This window comes from Pelobates fuscus, chromosome 8 (genome assembly GCF_036172605.1).
Source record: "Pelobates fuscus isolate aPelFus1 chromosome 8, aPelFus1.pri, whole genome shotgun sequence".
In the NCBI taxonomy this organism is placed as follows: Eukaryota; Metazoa; Chordata; class Amphibia; order Anura; family Pelobatidae; genus Pelobates; species Pelobates fuscus.
The window spans coordinates 1,052,501-1,073,061 of record NC_086324.1 but is presented as its reverse complement, the minus strand read 5'-3'; the positions used below and the strand labels follow the sequence as shown (position 1 = coordinate 1,073,061).

The 20,561-nt window shown below is 46.3% G+C and overlaps 1 protein-coding gene across 8 annotated transcripts in view; it reads left to right on the top strand.

Annotated features, from left to right (window-relative positions):
* The window catches only part of SLC35F5 (solute carrier family 35 member F5), an 86,744-nt gene that overhangs the window by 8,578 nt on the left and 57,605 nt on the right, over positions 1-20,561 (top strand). For 7 of the 8 annotated variants that reach the window (XM_063429139.1, XM_063429138.1, XM_063429136.1 and 4 more), the window contains exons 1-5: positions 3,028-3,202; positions 3,707-3,848; positions 12,865-13,008; positions 16,534-16,596; positions 18,376-18,457. In XM_063429139.1, the coding sequence (XP_063285209.1) occupies positions 3,732-3,848; positions 12,865-13,008; positions 16,534-16,596; positions 18,376-18,457 (406 nt within the window). In that variant the 5' untranslated portion in view covers positions 3,028-3,202; positions 3,707-3,731. Of the gene's footprint in view, positions 1-3,027; positions 3,203-3,706; positions 3,849-12,864; positions 13,009-16,533; positions 16,597-18,375; positions 18,458-20,561 lie in introns of those variants that run through there. The other variant, XM_063429134.1, reaches the window with a different exon arrangement.

Genomic DNA, 20,561 nt, shown 5'->3' with positions numbered 1-20,561 from the left:
CGCCCCCCCAATGCTGCCCTCACCCCATCGCCCCCCCAATGCTGCCCTCACCCCATCGCCCCCCCAATGCTGCCTTCACCCCATCGCCCCCCCAATGCTGCCCTTACCCCATCGCCCCCCCAATGCTGCCCTTACCCCATCGCCCCCCCAATGCTGCCCTTACCCCATCGCCCCCCCAATGCTGCCCTTACCCCATCGCCCCCCCAATGCTGCCCTTACCCCATCGCCCCCCCAATGCTGTCCTTACCCCATCGCCCCCCCAATGCTGCCCTCACCCCCCCCCCGATGCTGCCCTCACCCCATCGCCCCCCCAATGCTGCCCTCACCCCATCGCCCCCCCAATGCTGCCCTCACCCCATCGCCCCCCAATGCTGCCCTCACCCCATCGCCCCCCCAATGCTGCCCTCACCCCATCGCCCCCCCAATGCTGCCCTCACCCCATCGCCCCCCCAATGCTGCCCTCACCCCATCGCCCCCCCAATGCTGCCCTCACCCCATCGCCCCCCCAATGCTGCCCTCACCCCATCGCCCCCCCAATGCTGCCCTCACCCCATCGCCCCCCCAATGCTGCCCTCACCCCATCGCCCCCCCAATGCTGCCCTCACCCCATCGCCCCCCCAATGCTGCCCTCACCCCATCGCCCCCCCAATGCTGCCCTCACCCCATCGCCCCCCCAATGCTGCCCTCACCCCATCGCCCCCCCAATGCTGCCCTCACCCCATCGCCCCCCCAATGCTGCCCTCACCCCATCGCCCCCCCAATGCTGCCCTCACCCCATCGCCCCCCCAATGCTGCCCTCACCCCATCGCCCCCCCAATGCTGCCCTCACCCCATCGCCCCCCCAATGCTGCCCTCACCCCATCGCCCCCCCAATGCTGCCCTCACCCCATCGCCCCCCCAATGCTGCCCTCACCCCATCGCCCCCCCAATGCTGCCCTCACCCCATCGCCCCCCCAATGCTGCCCTCACCCCATCGCCCCCCCAATGCTGCCCTCACCCCATCGCCCCCCCAATGCTGCCCTCACCCCATCGCCCCCCCAATGCTGCCCTCACCCCATCGCCCCCCCAATGCTGCCCTCACCCCATCGCCCCCCCAATGCTGCCCTCACCCCATCGCCCCCCCAATGCTGCCCTCACCCCATCGCCCCCCCAATGCTGCCCTCACCCCATCGCCCCCCCAATGCTGCCCTCACCCCATCGCCCCCCCAATGCTGCCCTCACCCCATCGCCCCCCCAATGCTGCCCTCACCCCATCGCCCCCCCAATGCTGCCCTCACCCCATCGCCCCCCCAATGCTGCCCTCACCCCATCGCCCCCCCAATGCTGCCCTCACCCCATCGCCCCCCCAATGCTGCCCTCACCCCATCGCCCCCCCAATGCTGCCCTCACCCCATCGCCCCCCCAATGCTGCCCTCACCCCATCGCCCCCCCAATGCTGCCCTCACCCCATCGCCCCCCCAATGCTGCCCTCACCCCATCGCCCCCCCAATGCTGCCCTCACCCCATCGCCCCCCCAATGCTGCCCTCACCCCATCGCCCCCCCAATGCTGCCCTCACCCCATCGCCCCCCCAATGCTGCCCTCACCCCATCGCCCCCCCAATGCTGCCCTCACCCCATCGCCCCCCCAATGCTGCCCTCACCCCATCGCCCCCCCAATGCTGCCCTCACCCCATCGCCCCCCCAATGCTGCCCTCACCCCATCGCCCCCCCAATGCTGCCCTCACCCCATCGCCCCCCCAATGCTGCCCTCACCCCATCGCCCCCCCAATGCTGCCCTCACCCCATCGCCCCCCCAATGCTTCCCTCACCCCATCGCCCCCCCAATGCTTCCCTCACCCCATCGCCCCCCCAATGCTTCCCTCACCCCATCGCCCCCCCAATGCTGCCCTCACCCCAGTATCGCCCCCCCAATGCTGCCCTCACCCCAGTATCGCCCACCCAATGCTGCCCTCACCCCAGTATCGCCCACCCAATGCTGCCCTCACCCCAGTATCGCCCACCCAATGCTGCCCTCACCCCAGTATCGCCCACCCAATGCTGCCCTCACCCCAGTATCGCCCACCCAATGCTGCCCTCACCCCAGTATCGCCCACCCAATGCTGCCCTCACCCCAGTATCGCCCACCCAATGCTGCCCTCACCCCAGTATCGCCCACCCAATGCTGCCCTCACCCCAGTATCGCCCACCCAATGCTGCCCTCACCCCAGTATCGCCCCCCCAATGCTGCCCTCACCCCAGTATCGCCCCCCCAATGCTGCCCTCACCCCAGTATCGCCCCCCCAATGCTGCCCTCACCCCAGTATCGCCCCCCCAATGCTGCCCTCACCCCAGTATCGCCCCCCCAATGCTGCCCTCACCCCAGTATCGCCCCCCCAATGCTGCCCTCACCCCAGTATCGCCCCCCCAATGCTGCCCTCACCCCAGTATCGCCCCCCCCAATGCTGCCCTCACCCCAGTATCGCCCCCCAATACTGCCCTTACCCCAGTTTTAACCCCCAATACTGCCCTTACCCCAGTATTGCCCCCAGTATTCTGCCATTACCCTCTTTTTTTCTTTTGATTACCTCCATACCCCAAAACTATCTACTTCTACCCCAGAATTATACTGCATAACCCCAAACAATCTGCCCTTTCCCCAATATTGCTCTGCGCCCCCAAACAATCTGCCCTTTCCCCAATATTGCTCTGCGCCCCCAAACAATCTGCCCTTTCCCCAATATTGCTCTGCGTCCCCCCAAAATCTGTCCTTTTGTCCGTATTACATCCCCTTCGACCATCCATTTTCCCCATTATTAATCTTAAGCACCCCACACGATCTGCCCTTTCCCCCAATGTTTCCCCCAGCAAAAAGCAATTGGCTTGTTTCCTACCCTCCACCCAAATAATATTCCCCCCCGTAGCAATCTGTCCCCTGCCCAATATTACCATCCAATTGTATGTCCTATTTCCATAACAATGCGATCTCTCCTTTATCATCCCTCTCCAAGCCTCATACCAATCGTTTCCCTTCCCAACTGCATTATCTATAATAATGGGTGCGTTGAAATACTGGGGAAGCTCCCTTGGTGTAACAATAATTGTTTTTGGATTCACAGACCCATCATAAAATCTTTGCGGCGAAGAAAAGCAATTGTCTAGTATGTCCCTGTTAATAATGAAGACCAACTGATGCCTTTCACAATATGCTATTTATTCTCAATGGTAAGAATAATTAATAAAAATTGCAGCCTGTAAGTACACCTGTTCTGTCAAAATATTGTGAATTTTCTTGTGGACGAAGGATCCGGCTAATTCTGAGTTTTTTTTTTTTTGGTCGTACGTGGCTGGATCCGGCTAATTCTGATTTTGTTTTTTTGGTCGTACGTGGCTGGATCCGGCTAATTCTGATTTTGTTTTTGGGTCGTATGTGGCTGGATCCGGCTAATTCTGATTTTGTTTTTTTGGGTCGTACGTGGCTGGATCCGGCTAATTCTGATTTTGTTTTTGGGTCGTATGTGGCTGGATCCGGCTAATTCTGATTTTGTTTTTGGGTCGTACGTGGCTGGATCCGGCTAATTCAGATTTTGTTTTTGGGTCGTATGTGGCTGGATCCGGCTAATTCTGATTTTGTTTTTGGGTCGTACGTGGCTGGATCCGGCTAATTCAGATTTTTTTGGGGGTCGTACGTGGCTGGATCCGGCTAATTCTGATTTTGTTTTGTTTAAGATTGCAGGTGGGCTGGTTGTTCACTATGAATCGAATGATTGGCCCAGGAAGCTCAAGCTCACAGAGGAGGCGTCTGGTTTTGGGAATTATCATCTTGCTCCTTGTTGATGTGATATGGGTAGCGTCCTCAGAACTGACTTCGGTGAGTATTGTTTTACACCCCACCTCCTATAGAATGTAAGCTCGATTGAGCAGGGTCCTCTTCAACCTATCGTTCCCGTAAGTTCTTTGTAATTGTCCTATTTATAGTTAAATCCCACCTCTCATATTACTGTAAAGCGCTACGGAATCTGTTGGCGCTATATAAATGGCGATAATAATAATAATCTCATTACCATCACTTTATAATTACCGTCTGCTGTCGACCCTCAGATATTTGTTTTATACAATTGAAATATTTGACAACCAAATAATTTTATGTAAATATGTTTTTATTGAGTTTTTATCAACATTGTATTGGTGATCATTTTCGGCAGTGAGACTCGCAGGTCTCCCATATCAGCTGAAAGTGTGTGGACACGCAGATCCAAGTAGTAAGATGTACAGGATGTCCATACCAATTGGTTCCCACCTGTGATGGAGCCTCTGTATTGGTCATTAATAGAGTGCGCTTTGCAGAATGTGGGACAACCAAATCATTTTAGCGTATATATAACTACATGTAACTGCAAGTACAGAATATTACACTATAGCCAACCTATAAGTAAAATGGTAACATTGTTATGATTAATGAATAATGTAGTTGCAAAAAAGAAATAAATCCGGTGGAGTATCTTCCAAATTTCATTCTGTGCCTTAAAGTTGCAGTGCCTTTAAAGAAAAACTGTTTGGAATCCAAAAGTGTATTCCTAACTACAGCTCCCATGATGCTTTGCATGCCTTTAGAATGACAAGGAATCATGGAAGTTGTAGTTTTACAACAGCAGAGACATAATGCTGATTGTGGACTTAAAGCACATGCGCTGATAGTGCTACGAGCACATTAGTACTAGCCCGTAGGAAAGCATTCAATCGGTGCTTTCCTATGGGGATTTTGAAGACGCAGGATGTCCTCATGCATGGAGTAAAACTGTGAGAAGCCAGGAATCGCCTCTAGTGTCTATATGGAAGAAAGCCACAAGTTGTTGTCTTAACCTAGCAATATAAATATTGCAGTTTGTATGAAGGGTTAAGAGGAGATGAAGTGATCTGAATGCCTATAGTATGAACATAGACTGTGACGGCAGATCAGAACTATTCGGCCCATCTAGTCTGCCCTCTTATATCTAAGATAGCCTTATGTCTATCCCACGCATGCTTAAACTCCTTTACTGTGTTAACCTCTACCACTTCAGCAGGAAGGCTATTCCATGCATCCACTACCCTCTCAGTAAAGTAATACTTCCTGATATTATTTTTAAACCTTTGTCCCTCTAATTTAAGGCTATGTCCTCTTGTTGTGGTAGTTGTTCTTCTTTTAAATATAGTCTCCTCCTTTACTGTGTTGATTCCCTTTATGTATTTAAATGTTTCTATCATATCCCCCCTGTCTCGTCTTTCCTCCAAGCTATACATGTTAAGATCCTTTAACCTTTCCTGGTAAGTTTTATCCTGCAATCCATGAACCAGTTTAGTAGCCCTTCTCTGAACTCTCTCTAAGGTATCAATATCCTTCTGAAGATACGGTCTCCAGTACTGTGTACAATACTCCAAGTGAGGTCTCACCAGTGTTCTGTACAATGGCATGAGCACTTCCCTCTTTCTACTGCTAATACCTCTCCCTATACAACCAAGCATTCTGCTAGCATTTCCTGCTGCTCTTTGAATAGATAAGAAAAGAAAAAGAGGAGCCAATGTAGTAACAACTGAGTAAGGATAGATACTAGGAGGTTTATGAAAAATATGGGGGTTAACCCCTAAGTAGTTAATTCAAATATGAAAAACAAAAACATTTAATTCAAAATAAATCTCCAAAGTTCTCTCTCTGTGAGAACACGTAATTATTAAAACTTTTTTATTAATTCAGTAAAATAGGTTTAATGTGTACACCTCAAAACCGATAATAAAAAGATGTCTGTTTGCTATTGCCGCATACCTAATTTCAGAAACAGACATCTCCACTACCACTAGCGATAATTGATTTACTTTCCACCAATATTTACTTTTCCTCCGATTTAATAGAGGCGTGGGCATTTAGAGACTACTTAAAGGGACACTATAGTCACCTGAACAACTTTAGCTTAATGAAGCAGTTTTGGTGTATAGAACATGCCCCTACAGCCTCACTGCTCAATCCTCTGCCATTTAGGAGTTAAATCCCTTTGTTTATGAACCCTAGTCACACCTCCCTGCATGTGACTTGCACAGCCTTCCATAAACACTTCCTGTAAAGAGAGACCTATTTAGGCTTTCTTTATTGCAAGTTCTGTTTAATTAAGATTTTCTTATCCCCTGCTATGTTAATAGCTTGCTAGACCCTGCAAGAGCCTCCTGTATGTGATTAAAGTTCAGTTTAGAGATTGAGATACAATTATTTAAGGTAAATTACATCTGTTTGAAAGTGAAACCAGTTTTTTTTCCATGCAGGCTCTGTCAATCATAGCCAGGGGAGGTGTGGCTAGGGCTGCATAAACAGAAACAAAGTGATTTAACTCCTAAATGACAGTGAATTGAGCAGTGAAATTGCAGGGGAATGATCTATACCAGGGGTAGGCAACCTTTTAGCAACACTGTGCCGATATAGGATTGTGATGTCCCGTAGCATGCCGGTCCTATTTTTTTTTTTTTTTTAAATCGAGGTGTGTATGCTGCTGTATTCTGCTTGTTATTTTTACTGTAATTGCTTTGTATCGTTGTATTTGTGCGTATTTGCAGGGCCTTCTTTAATAGTGACTGGACCCTGGGCAAAGCATTTGCTTGGGGCCCCCTGGACCCTGTCCCCCCTCCCCAGGCATGCAATCACGTCCTCTACCTCAGCGCAGTGGCGGACCTAAAGTAGAGAGGTGCAAGAATTTTTTGGGGTCTCCCTGTTGCACGGGTGATTAAAAGGTAGATCCCCATCTGTCGTGCAACTCAAGAATGCATTGACAGCTGGGGCTCTACCATTTACCCATGTTTGCAGGTCTGTATTTAGCACTAAGCAGTTTTTGTGTGTTTGAATGTAAACAGGTTTTTGTATGGAATATGTTTGTATGTGGTGTTGGCGTGATTGCAAGCATGTATTCGTGTAGTGTTGGTTTTTGAATGCAGGGGTGTATTTACATATCATTTTGGTGTGTAACACAGACATGTGTTTGTACGTAGTGTTGAAATTTGAATGCAGGGGTGTATTTGTGTGTAGTGTTAGTGTCTGAATGCTGAGATGTATGCACATATACACACACAGATATATACACACTGAAATGAGCACACACACACACACACACACAGACATACTGACACACACACACAGACATACTGACACACACACACAGACATACTGACACACACACACAGACATACTGACACACACACACAGACATACTGACACACACACACAGACATACTGACACACACACACAGACATACTGACACACACACACAGACATGCTGACACACACACACAGACATGCTGACTTACAAACATACTGACACACACACATATATACTGACACCGATATACTGACACACATACTGACACACACAGATATACTGACACACAAAGACATAAGCCCCCCTCCAATCTGCCTACTCTTCTTTCTAGCAGTGTGGGTGGCTTCCAGTGGGGACTAGGGCAGCCAGGTACAGGTCAAGGACAGGAGCTGCAACAGCAACTGGGAGCTGCTCTACTACAGTGTGGATTCCTATTCACAAGTGCCGGGAGGAAGTGATCTGAGATCCCCTCTACGTGCTGCAATTCATAAATTGAGGATTGTCCTTCACCACCTTTTCGTATTAGCAGATATCTGAAGTTTTACTGGGACTCCTGATAGGACAGAGCCTGTTTGGCTCTAGCAGCCTTGAGTGCCGTGCAAAGACACCTCGAGTGCCGTGCATGGCACTAGTGCCGTAGGTTGCCTACCCCTGATCTATACACTAAAACTGCTTTATTTAGCTAAAGTCATTTAGGTGACTATAGTGTTCCTTTAAATATTTGATATTAGACATTACCGCAGTATATATGTGGCAATATTCAGCTGATATAGCTTGGCTATTTCGCAAATAACCTTTTGTTGGGGATGTAGTCTCTGTTTTTTTTTTTTTTTTTATCAATTTGGCGTATTGGGCATGGTGGGATATTAGTGAGAGAATAGATTTTGGGTAAGGGGGGGTGCCCTCAAAGGCACTTCAGGTTGGACTATATATCCAGATCAGGACTACCTATATTCTCTCCCTTCCCTTAACACTCTATTGCCTCGTTACTATTAAGCAGTTTTTTTTAGAAATATACATATTGAGTGTTCAATACATTAATGCATTCCTATTACTTCCTCACTTGGTACTATAACCACACTTGGTACTATAACCACACTTGGTACTATAACCACACTAGGTACTATAACCACACTGGGTACTATAACCACACTGGGTACTATAACCACACTGGGTACTATAACCACACTGGGTACTATAACCACACTGGGTACTATAACCACACTGGGTACTATAACCACACTGGGTACTATAACCACACTGGGTACTATAACCACACTTGGTACTATAACCACACTTGGTGCTATAACCACACTTGGTACTATAACCACACTGGGTACTATAACCACACTGGGTACTATAACCACACTGGGTACTATAACCACACTGGGTACTATAACCACACTGGGTACTATAACCACACTTGGTACTATAACCACACTTGGTGCTATAACCACACTTGGTACTATAACCACACTGGGTACTATAACCACACTGGGTACTATAACCACACTGGGTACTATAACCACACTTGGTACTATAACCACACTTGGTACTATAACCACACTGGGTACTATAACCACACTGGGTACTATAACCACACTTGGTACTATAACCACACTGGGTACTATAACCACACTGGGTACTATAACCACACTGGGTACTATAACCACACTTGGTACTATAACCACACTTGGTGCTATAACCACACTGGGTACTATAACCACACTGGGTACTATAACCACACTGGGTACTATAACCACACTGGGTACTATAACCACACTGGGTACTATAACCACACTGGGTACTATAACCACACTGGGTACTATAACCACACTGGGTACTATAACCACACTGGGTACTATAACCACACTTGGTACTATAACCACACTGGGTACTATAACCACACTGGGTACTATAACCACACTGGGTACTATAACCACACTGGGTACTATAACCACACTGGGTACTATAACCACACTGGGTACTATAACCACACTGGGTACTATAACCACACTGGGTACTATAACCACACTGGGTACTATAACCACACTGGGTACTATAACCACACTGGGTACTATAACCACACTGGGTACTATAACCACACTGGGTACTATAACCACACTTGGTACTATAACCACACTTGGTGCTATAACCACACTTGGTACTATAACCACACTTGGTACTATAACCACACTTGGTACTATAACCACACTTGGTACTATAACCACACTGGGTACTATAACCACACTTGGTACTATAACCACACTTGGTACTATAACCACACTTGGTACTATAACCACACTTGGTACTATAACCACACTTGGTACTATAACCACACTGGGTACTATAACCACACTGGGTACTATAACCACACTGGGTACTATAACCACACTGGGTACTATAACCACACTGGGTACTATAACCACACTTGGTACTATAACCACACTGGGTACTATAACCACACTGGGTACTATAACCACACTGGGTACTATAACCACACTGGGTACTATAACCACACTGGGTACTATAACCACACTTGGTACTATAACCACACTTGGTGCTATAACCACACTTGGTACTATAACCACACTGGGTACTATAACCACACTGGGTACTATAACCACACTGGGTACTATAACCACACTGGGTACTATAACCACACTGGGTACTATAACCACACTTGGTACTATAACCACACTTGGTGCTATAACCACACTTGGTACTATAACCACACTGGGTACTATAACCACACTTGGTGCTATAACCACACTGGGTACTATAACCACACTGGGTACTATAACCACACTGGGTACTATAACCACACTGGGTACTATAACCACACTGGGTACTATAACCACACTGGGTACTATAACCACACTGGGTACTATAACCACACTGGGTACTATAACCACACTTGGTACTATAACCACACTGGGTACTATAACCACACTGGGTACTATAACCACACTGGGTACTATAACCACACTGGGTACTATAACCACACTGGGTACTATAACCACACTGGGTACTATAACCACACTGGGTACTATAACCACACTGGGTACTATAACCACACTGGGTACTATAACCACACTGGGTACTATAACCACACTGGGTACTATAACCACACTGGGTACTATAACCACACTTGGTACTATAACCACACTTGGTGCTATAACCACACTTGGTACTATAACCACACTTGGTACTATAACCACACTTGGTACTATAACCACACTTGGTACTATAACCACACTGGGTACTATAACCACACTTGGTACTATAACCACACTTGGTACTATAACCACACTTGGTACTATAACCACACTTGGTACTATAACCACACTTGGTACTATAACCACACTTGGTACTATAACCACACTGGGTACTATAACCACACTGGGTACTATAACCACACTGGGTACTATAACCACACTGGGTACTATAACCACACTGGGTACTATAACCACACTGGGTACTATAACCACACTGGGTACTATAACCACACTGGGTACTATAACCACACTGGGTACTATAACCACACTTGGTACTATAACCACACTGGGTACTATAACCACACTGGGTACTATAACCACACTGGGTACTATAACCACACTGGGTACTATAACCACACTTGGTACTATAACCACACTGGGTACTATAACCACACTGGGTACTATAACCACACTGGGTACTATAACCACACTGGGTACTATAACCACACTTGGTACTATAACCACACTGGGTGCTATAACCACACTTGGTGCTATAACCACACTTGGTGCTATAACCACACTGGGTACTATAACCACACTTGGTGCTATAACCACACTGGGTACTATAACCACACTGGGTACTATAACCACACTGGGTACTATAACCACACTGGGTACTATAACCACACTGGGTACTATAACCACACTGGGTACTATAACCACACTGGGTACTATAACCACACTGGGTACTATAACCACACTTGGTACTATAACCACACTGGGTACTATAACCACACTGGGTACTATAACCACACTGGGTACTATAACCACACTGGGTACTATAACCACACTGGGTACTATAACCACACTGGGTACTATAACCACACTGGGTACTATAACCACACTGGGTACTATAACCACACTGGGTACTATAACCACACTGGGTACTATAACCACACTGGGTACTATAACCACACTTGGTACTATAACCACACTTGGTGCTATAACCACACTTGGTGCTATAACCACACTTGGTACTATAACCACACTTGGTACTATAACCACACTTGGTACTATAACCACACTGGGTACTATAACCACACTTGGTACTATAACCACACTTGGTACTATAACCACACTTGGTACTATAACCACACTTGGTACTATAACCACACTTGGTACTATAACCACACTTGGTACTATAACCACACTGGGTACTATAACCACACTGGGTACTATAACCACACTGGGTACTATAACCACACTGGGTACTATAACCACACTGGGTACTATAACCACACTGGGTACTATAACCACACTGGGTACTATAACCACACTGGGTACTATAACCACACTGGGTACTATAACCACACTTGGTACTATAACCACACTGGGTACTATAACCACACTGGGTACTATAACCACACTGGGTACTATAACCACACTGGGTACTATAACCACACTTGGTACTATAACCACACTGGGTACTATAACCACACTGGGTACTATAACCACACTGGGTACTATAACCACACTGGGTACTATAACCACACTTGGTACTATAACCACACTGGGTGCTATAACCACACTTGGTGCTATAACCACACTTGGTACTATAACCACACTGGGTACTTTAACCACACTTTGTACTATAACCACACTTGGTACTATAACCACATTTGGTACTATTTGTGGTCCAACGCATTGTGCTGCCCTCTTAAGTGGAAACTTCCTTTTATATATTTACTTTATTTATATACAACATTTATTTGGTTTTTATCTGTTTTGAAGTGTACACATTAAACCTATTTTACTGAAATAATAAAAGTTACGTTTTAATAATTACGTGTTCTCACAGAGAGAGAACTTTAGAGATTTATTTTGAATTTCATTTTTGTTTTTCTTATTTGAATTTCCTGCTGCTCTATTACATTGTCTGCCTACCTTTAAGTCCTCAGAAATAATCACCCCTAAATCCCTTTTCTCAGATGTTGAGGTTAGGACTCTATCAAATATTCTGTACTCTGCCCTTGGGTTTTTACGTCCAAGATGCATTATCTTGCACTTATCCACATTAAATGTCAGTTGCCACAACTCTGACCATTTTTCTAGTTTACCTAAATCATTTTCCATTTGGCTTATCTCTCCTGGAACAGCAACCCTGTTACATATCTTAGTATCATCAACAAAAAGACATAAACAGCATACCATTAACCACACACTGGAGGCTGCTGCACGCTCTAGCGATTAATAAAGCAGGAAATAAAACATTCTAAATTAAACACTCTACAATTCATTTTTTTTTTTTTTTAAACCGATTTCTCTTTACAGGAAGTGTGTATTGAGATTGTGAGTCTCAGCCAGAGGAGGTGTGACTAGGGCTGTATAAACAAAGTGATTTAACACCTAAATGACAGAGAATTGAGCAGTGAGACTGCATGGAAGCTGATTTGTAGTTTAGAGTGTCCCTTTAATACTTGGACAATATACTCTGCAATGTTTGAATATTTATTGATGTTTGTAGCTTTTTATTTTCGGTTTCTTTTTCAGTACATATTTCAGAAATACAACAAACCATTCTTTAGCACCTTTGCAAAAACCTCCATGTTTGTTCTGTACCTGTTGGGGTTTATCGTGTGGCGGCCATGGAGACAGCAGTGTGCCAAGCGCATGCACAGGAAGCACGCACTGTTTGTGAGTTTCATTTGACATTTTCTCATATAATGGTGATATCGTTGGGTCTAACCTGCTCGTACAGATTCAGAGAGAGAAAATATACAGAGTCCCTGGAAGCATAGATAAAATGGCTTGAGAGGTACAATGAGGCTTGGCATTTGGCAAGTATTTTCCACTAATTGCAAAATTCGTCCTTTTCTGGATTATAAATGCTGTGTATTAAAATGGTCTGAAAACTAATAATTACCATCACCACGACAGTTTCTTTTATTTAATTTGTTGTTCTGTTTATGGGGTCATTACTTATTGCTACAGCCTATTTGGAAAATAAAACATTCTAAACTCAGGCCAAAATTGGCACAACTAGGAATTCCCTAATGAATTACTGGCAACTCATATTTTAGTCAATTTATTTTGGGGGAAAATAAAGGTTCGTGAATAATGCCATCTATTCTTGGATAGGTCTATGTAGTGAACAGTGAATTGTAAGTTACACGAATTGCAGAAAGTACCAGAAATGGCTGATTTGGAAATGTTCCCTGTGTCAGGTTTTGTCACAATCTGAAATTCACTGTTTGATCAATAAACCTGAGTGTAGTTTATGGAACCCAAACTGTCTTCTTTATGTCCCTGAATGCTTCAATGGGAGATTTAATGGAACTTCATTGCAATCTACCTTTCTAGTGTTTTTATTGTTGTTTTTTTGTTTTTTTTAATGGAAAGCAAGTGATCGCGTCAGCTGTTGCTCTCTGCCTGTCATTTGCACCCAGTCCAAGGCTTCTGCATTGACGCTGGGGACTGTGGTGGAAAAAATGGGACGAGCCAACAGGTCCCATCGGAACAACGTTGATGTTATTTGGAAATCGCTGTGACCTCCAGGCACCATAACAACTTAATTTGAATTGGGAGACTTGGTCTACGGGGACTCCCGTGGTCTCACAAGATCCTCCATAAACATCAGTGTTGTACTCGAGCAGTTCCAGGCAGGTAAAGTCTCTAGCTCCAGACTGAAGATAGCAGCATCCATGGGGTCAGTTTAGGTAAGTAAACTGACCCCAGCTGTACCCCCTGATGGACAGCGTGGGGTGTGTGCACAGGCAGGAGGCTTATGGACGTTTGAGGCAGACGGGCAGATGCGGGAGGGATCTGCAACTTCCCTCCCTGCTCTAATCCCTTGCACGCCCTCCAGTGATGCCGGGAGCTGGAATATGACGTAATTCCTGCCCCGGCATCACTTAATATCGCTCTATGGAGCAGAGCAGGGAGATGACTGAAGCCCCACTGGACCCCAGGGAAAGCCGAACCGATTTAGTGTGTGTGTGTGTGTGTGTGTGTGTCAGGAGTGAGCGAGTGTGTGTCCGGTCCACCTCCAATCACATCGAAATGGGGTTTGTATTCACCTTTTTCCCCCCTCGCTGTGCTGGTCTCGCCGCAGCTGGCCCTGCCTCCATGACAATCTTGATGATCTCAGCCAATCCAATGCTTTCCTATAGGAAAGCACTGGGAGGCTACTGCGCATGTGTGGCAAAACTCCACGATGCGCCAATCCGCATCTCCTCATAGAGATGAATTGGATTAATGTATCTCTATGGGGAACATTCAGTGCCTCCATGCACAGCATGGAGACACTAAACGTAGGTGCTGCATACTGTGCAGCACTGACCCAGGATGCACTCTAGAGGCAGTCTGCGTGACTTTCACTAGAAGCATTACTTTACTCTGAAAAGGCAGGGTTTACATTGAAAAGTGTGGAGGGTCTGGTTATAGACACGAGCTCTAGTGGTTCTGGTGACTATAATGTCCCTTTTAAGAATTGTATTTTTGACATTGAAAAACCTGGCTCCTTACTTTTTTTGCTGGCTCCTAGATTCTAAGCAAATTTGTCAAGCCCTGTGTTAACCTCTACCACTTCAGCATCCACTACCCTCTCAGTAAAGTAATACTTCCTGATATTATTTTTAAACCGTTGCCCCTCTAATTTAAGACTAATGCTGGTGGTGGTGGTTCAGCGGCACTATGCACAGTCATATAGTCTCTTTGTACATACAGAGCTTCGTCACTGAGCAGACTCGTGTTCTCAAACCTGTTAGAATAAAGCAGTAGACCTGGTTGGACTTTTTCGTGTCCCCAAACCAGCCAAAGCTGGTCCCTAGGGAGCCAGTGTCCCTAGGGAGCTGATAGTCCACTTCCAGAGCGGTACAGGCAAGTCAGCCGTCCTGACTGCACGAAGAGGGAAACCCCTCTACCAATTTGAGAATATGTCACTAGGGTTTTATCTAACAGCACACTGGCCTGACGGCAGTCACTCAAACCTCTCTTTTACAACTATGCAACATTCGTTACCGCTGGCGCATGTCACGCCCACTCCTCGTACTACACGGGGACACTGACTACCCTCTTCAGGATCTACAGAGCGCAACAACGCTCCTTCAGGACTTAGATCTCCCACAGGACTATCTGACCCAGACTGAGTCCAATGCTGCTTCCAAGCCCTCACATGCCTGGGACCAAACCAGAATGACTCCGTTCACCCCACGTCAACCCTCAGCGGAAGCATACGCTGCAGTCACTAATTGAACCCTCAAAGGGTCCCAAGACCTTTATAATGTTGCAACCCCAAACTGTTCTGTTTCATTTTATTGTTTGTTTGTTCAAGTCCTTAAGTTTCTAATTTCCTTAGCAAGCGTGGATCAGGCACCAAACCTGACCTAAGGTGCAAACCGATGGGTATAGCTCACCAATGACTCTTCCCCCCGCCTCACGACCATTCCACTAAACTAATGTCCACTCCTTTACCGAAAGAGGCGTAACATTTTCTTTCAACTACCTAGCGCACAAAGTCTCTTCGATAAGGCCCAAATTCAGACCTGCCACTTTTGGTTACCAGAGTCCCAGGCCTAGCCACTTCCCAACATCTAACGGCATGGCCCCTTAATGAACGCCATCATGAGCGGGGGGAGCACATGTCCTTCATACGTTGCCCACACCTGCCACATCTCGCTAATGTTCCAAGGTATAAAATGCATTATGTTTGTTTCTTAGTATCTAAAACATCAATTCATGTGTTACCCTAGTCCAGGGATAGGCAACCTTTGGCACCGTAGATGTTGTGGACTACAGCTCCCATGATGCGTTGCCACCATTATGGCTGTAAGAGCATTATGGGAGATGTAGTTCAAAACATCTGGAGTGCCGAAGGTTACCTATCCCTGCCCTAGACCTTCTGATTATTGCTTATGTATGCTATAGTAATTAGTATGTACGATTTGCATGTGTGGCTCTGTCACCGTAAAGCATAACCATGAGCTATAAATAAAGCAGCAGTGCTCGGCCACCCCGAAATTTATCCTGCAATATACCAAGGCAGGAAAGCACTATAGGCACAATAAACCCGTTACCTATGGCAACCTCCGCACTCTGGGTTCCACCTGATCCTCCCACTCTCCACCCCAGCAGTTGCTCCATGGGATGAATGTTCTCGGTTTCTTCGGTTCTGTTGTGGAAGCAGATCCTCTGTGTCTCATGTCTAATATTTTTGTTCAGTTTTCAGATGCGGAGCAGTATTTCAGTTCATGTTCTGCTGACCATCCAAAGAGCCATGCGCTGGTAAGGATGGGACAACCTTCTCCTAGTCCTAGATACAGGCACTAAAGATGGAATTGGGGATTTGCAAGAATAACCATTTCAAGTTTTGCAATTTAGTTTTGTATTTACCAGAATTCAGTGTTTACTGAATAAACTTCTTTAACTTTAAGTGCAGGATATACATTTTTCTACAATGTGCTTTACTTTCTGTGAGATCCGGAATGCATGTTGCAAATTGTGTTAAGAGACCTGAATTTTCAATGAACAGTGAGTGTGTGTGTGTATAGAGAAACCGGACAGAGAGCACTCAGAGGTCTTATTAGTGAAGGAAACACTGCCACTAAAGGGTTACTCCAATCATCATAACAAAAGAGCCCGTTTTAATGGCTCCATTCCCAGGAATAGGGCAAATCATTTATCAGCGGTTTGCCCTCATACGTGGCTCCCTGGTGATCCAGTGGTGTTCAGAGCCACAGAAATGGGAAGCTGCAGCCGTTGTTATTTATTGGCTGAGAGCATCAGCTGGCTGGCTGATAACACCACAAGGTTACACCTCTGGCAGTTAAGGGGTTAATCTATGTATGAAACGCTGCACATATTGATTCTGGACACCATGCAGTGGTCATGGTGCTTGGAGTAACTCTTTGAATGCATTAAAATTGCATGAACAAGGTTTCCGTTCTCAGATGTTAATGAGTTTTTCAGTGCAGAGCCCACAAAGCCCAGCATTTTGTAAATGTGTTTTTTAATATTTAAATTCTCTATGGCCCCCAAACACACACACACACACACACACACACACATCCATACACAGTCTTCCCAGTTTGCGCGCGCGCTGTCTGTCTCCCCCCAGTTTACGCACACAGGCACTTGTAGCCTAGCAGCTATCAGGTTTTTTTTTGTTTGTGTGTGTGCTTTCACTAATTCCATGATTCTTCATCCACTCGATTTATTGTCTCACATCTATTTTACTGGAGAGCTAGGTGTCCTCTCTTTTCTCAGCCGCTCTCTGGAGCGCTAGGTGTCCTCTCTTTTCTCAGTCCTTTCTCTGGAGTGCTAGGTGTCCTCTTTTCTCAGCCCCCTCTCTGGAGCGCTAGGTGTCCTCTCTTTTCTCAGCCCCCTCTCTGGAGCGCTAGGTGTTCTCTCTTTTCTCAGCCCCCTCTCTGGAGCGCTAGGTGTCCTCTCTTTTCTCAGCCCCCTCTCTGGAGCGCTAGGTGTCCTCTCTTTTCTCAGCCCCCTCTCTGGAGCGCTAGGTGTCCTCTTTTTTCTCAGCCCCCTCTCTGGAGCGCTAGGTGTCCTCTCTTTTCTCAGCCCCCTCTCTGGAGCGCTAGGTGTCCTCTCTTTTCTCAGCTGCTCTCTGGAGCGCTAGGTGTCCTCTCTTTTCTCAGCTGCTCTCTGGAGTGCTAGGTGTCCTCTCTTTTCTCAGCCCTCTCTCTGGAGCGCTAGGTGTCCTCTCTTTTGTCAGCCCCCTCTCTGGAGCGCTAGGTGTCCTCTCTTTTGTCAGCCCCCTCTCTGGAGGGCTAGGTGTCCTCTCTTTTCTCAGCCCTCTCTCTGGAGCGCTAGGTGTCCTCTTTTCTCAGCTGCTCTCTGGAGCGCTTCTCAGCCCCCTCTCTGGAGGGCTAGGTGTCCTCTCTTTTCTCAGCCCTCTCTCTGGAGCGCTAGGTGTCCTCTCTTTTCTCAGCCCCCTCTCTGGAGCGCTAGGTGTCCTCTCTTTTCTCAGCCACCTCTCTGGAGGGCTAGGTGTCCTCTCTTGTCTTGTCACTGGGGCTGATATAGTGACTTGGTTTTCTGTTCTTACAGAGTGAACCTCTCTACGTTCCAGTGAAGTTTCATGATTTGCCGAATGAGAGAGTCTTAAATTCAAACAGTTTAGCTGAAAAAAGTAAGGAACATGATTCATCAATGTAAATGTTTAATACTGAGCTGATTTCCTAATCTCAAACACAATTATCTTTGTATGAACAGTAGAGTTTCTGTCTTAGATGGTGGGAATGAAAATATTTGTGGTGGTAGATGTGTAACTACTTCTTCTTATAGCATGAAGGACCAACAAAGATAATTATTGTAAATACTATGAAATGTTTCTGTAGGCAACAGCCTGCTTACCGGTTAGGAAAAAAGGCCCAGGAGACTTCAATGATAAGTGTCTCCTCCCCTATCCGATCACATGCTGGAAAGGGGTAGATGGCCCCTGGTCCCCGGCCATTGAGCTGATATACAGGGCCATTAACAAACCGTTTAACCACTTTAGGTAAGACTGCATTGGGTACCTCCTATCACCAAAACAATTTCATTGGTTCCCCTAGTGGTCCTTTTTAATATATTAGTGTTGCTTTGTCCTGGGACTTAAATGTTTTTCTAATGCAATCCCTATTCAAACTGTTGGAAGAAATGGATATAAAAATGTTTCACTCAAAACCACATTAATTGCAAACACGTCAGCCAATCGGATTTGTGAATTACAGGCTCTTCCAGTGTTTCCAACCATTATAGTTTTACCACATCGACTTTTAGGGAATCTGGACACATGTTTGCCATCTTCAAGGAGATCAGAAAGGCTGCAAGGGGGATACAACCTACATCTGGGAAACCTCCAAGCTACATCAACATCTTTCACTGAGACAGCCTCCGCTGAGCTCCTTGGTTTTGCAAGCTCTTCAAATGGAAAATGTCTTACAGACGGTGGTAACCTGACCTTGTCAGAGTGCAGCTACACAGAAAGACATTTTACTTCTTTTATTGGTGGCACTATTATTTCTCTCCTGTTTATTAAACCACGATACCGTGCAGCATTGTGTATTTTGTGAGTTAGTTTGGAGATTGTGCAGGTTATGTGCCGGGAGGGGTTTAAAGGGACACCATAGTCACCTGAACAACTTCAGCTTAATGAGGTTGTTAAGCCTTTCTCATGTAACCACTGTATTTTCTGAGAAAATAGTGTTTACTTTGGAAGCTAGGAACACCTCCTGTTGCAGTCACTCAGCTTGCCACCAGAGGGTCTTCCGAGTTGATGAATGCATAATTTGCATTCATCCACGTTTGACGTCTTCATGCTTGGGTGAAGACCTCAAACGTGCTATCAGCATACAGGAGAAAGGAGGCACTGTGAACGCACCTCCTATGTCCTGTAGAAACCCCGGAGCCTGTCAGCAATGAAGAGCCGACAGTGTGGGAGATAAGATCTCCTGCACACAGCGTTGGCTCGAGATGACAGGCTGAAGACCGGAGAACGAGCAGGAGGGGAGGATTCAAACTGTAAGTAAACTTATTTTGTGACTGAGTGTGAGTGGGTGAGTGACTGTGAGTGATGGTGGGTGGGTGACTGCGTGAGGGTGAGTGACTGGGAGTGAGAGAGCAATAGATGGATAGATATAGTGTGTGTGTGTGTGTGTGTTTTACAATATTTATTTACAGTGTGTGTTTGTATCCAAACACTATAGAGATTTCTCTATATATAGTGTTTGCATACTTTGGGCTGGAGGGTTGCCTTAGGAGGGGGGTGGGCATAGACAGCGAGCTGAGCTGTCAGTCAGCTCGCGAACGTGCATACTGCGCATTCAATGGCGCTCTATGAAGAACTTAATTGGTGCAACACGAAGCCGCGCAATGACGCTTCTCAAGGAGAAGCATCCTATTGGGCCCTTCGATTTCGTCATTTTGACGAAAACGTGGGCGTGGCCTGGTGAGGAGCTTGGCGCTGGAACGGAGGTAAGTTTTGATAATAAAAAGGGCTCGGATTTATTTTTTATTAGGGGTAAGTTTATTTAAAAGCAAGAAAGAAGGCTAGGGGACATGTTGACTACAGTGATCCTTTTAAATCTTTTATGTTACTTTTCAGGTCCCCAAACCCACAGCCACTAATACTAGGTTAAAATCATCTACAGTAGGTAAAATTTCTGTTCTTTGTTTCCCTGATACCATGTTTTGATATCAGGGAATGCACATTAAAGGGACACTATAGTCGCCGAAACAAGTTTATTATAATG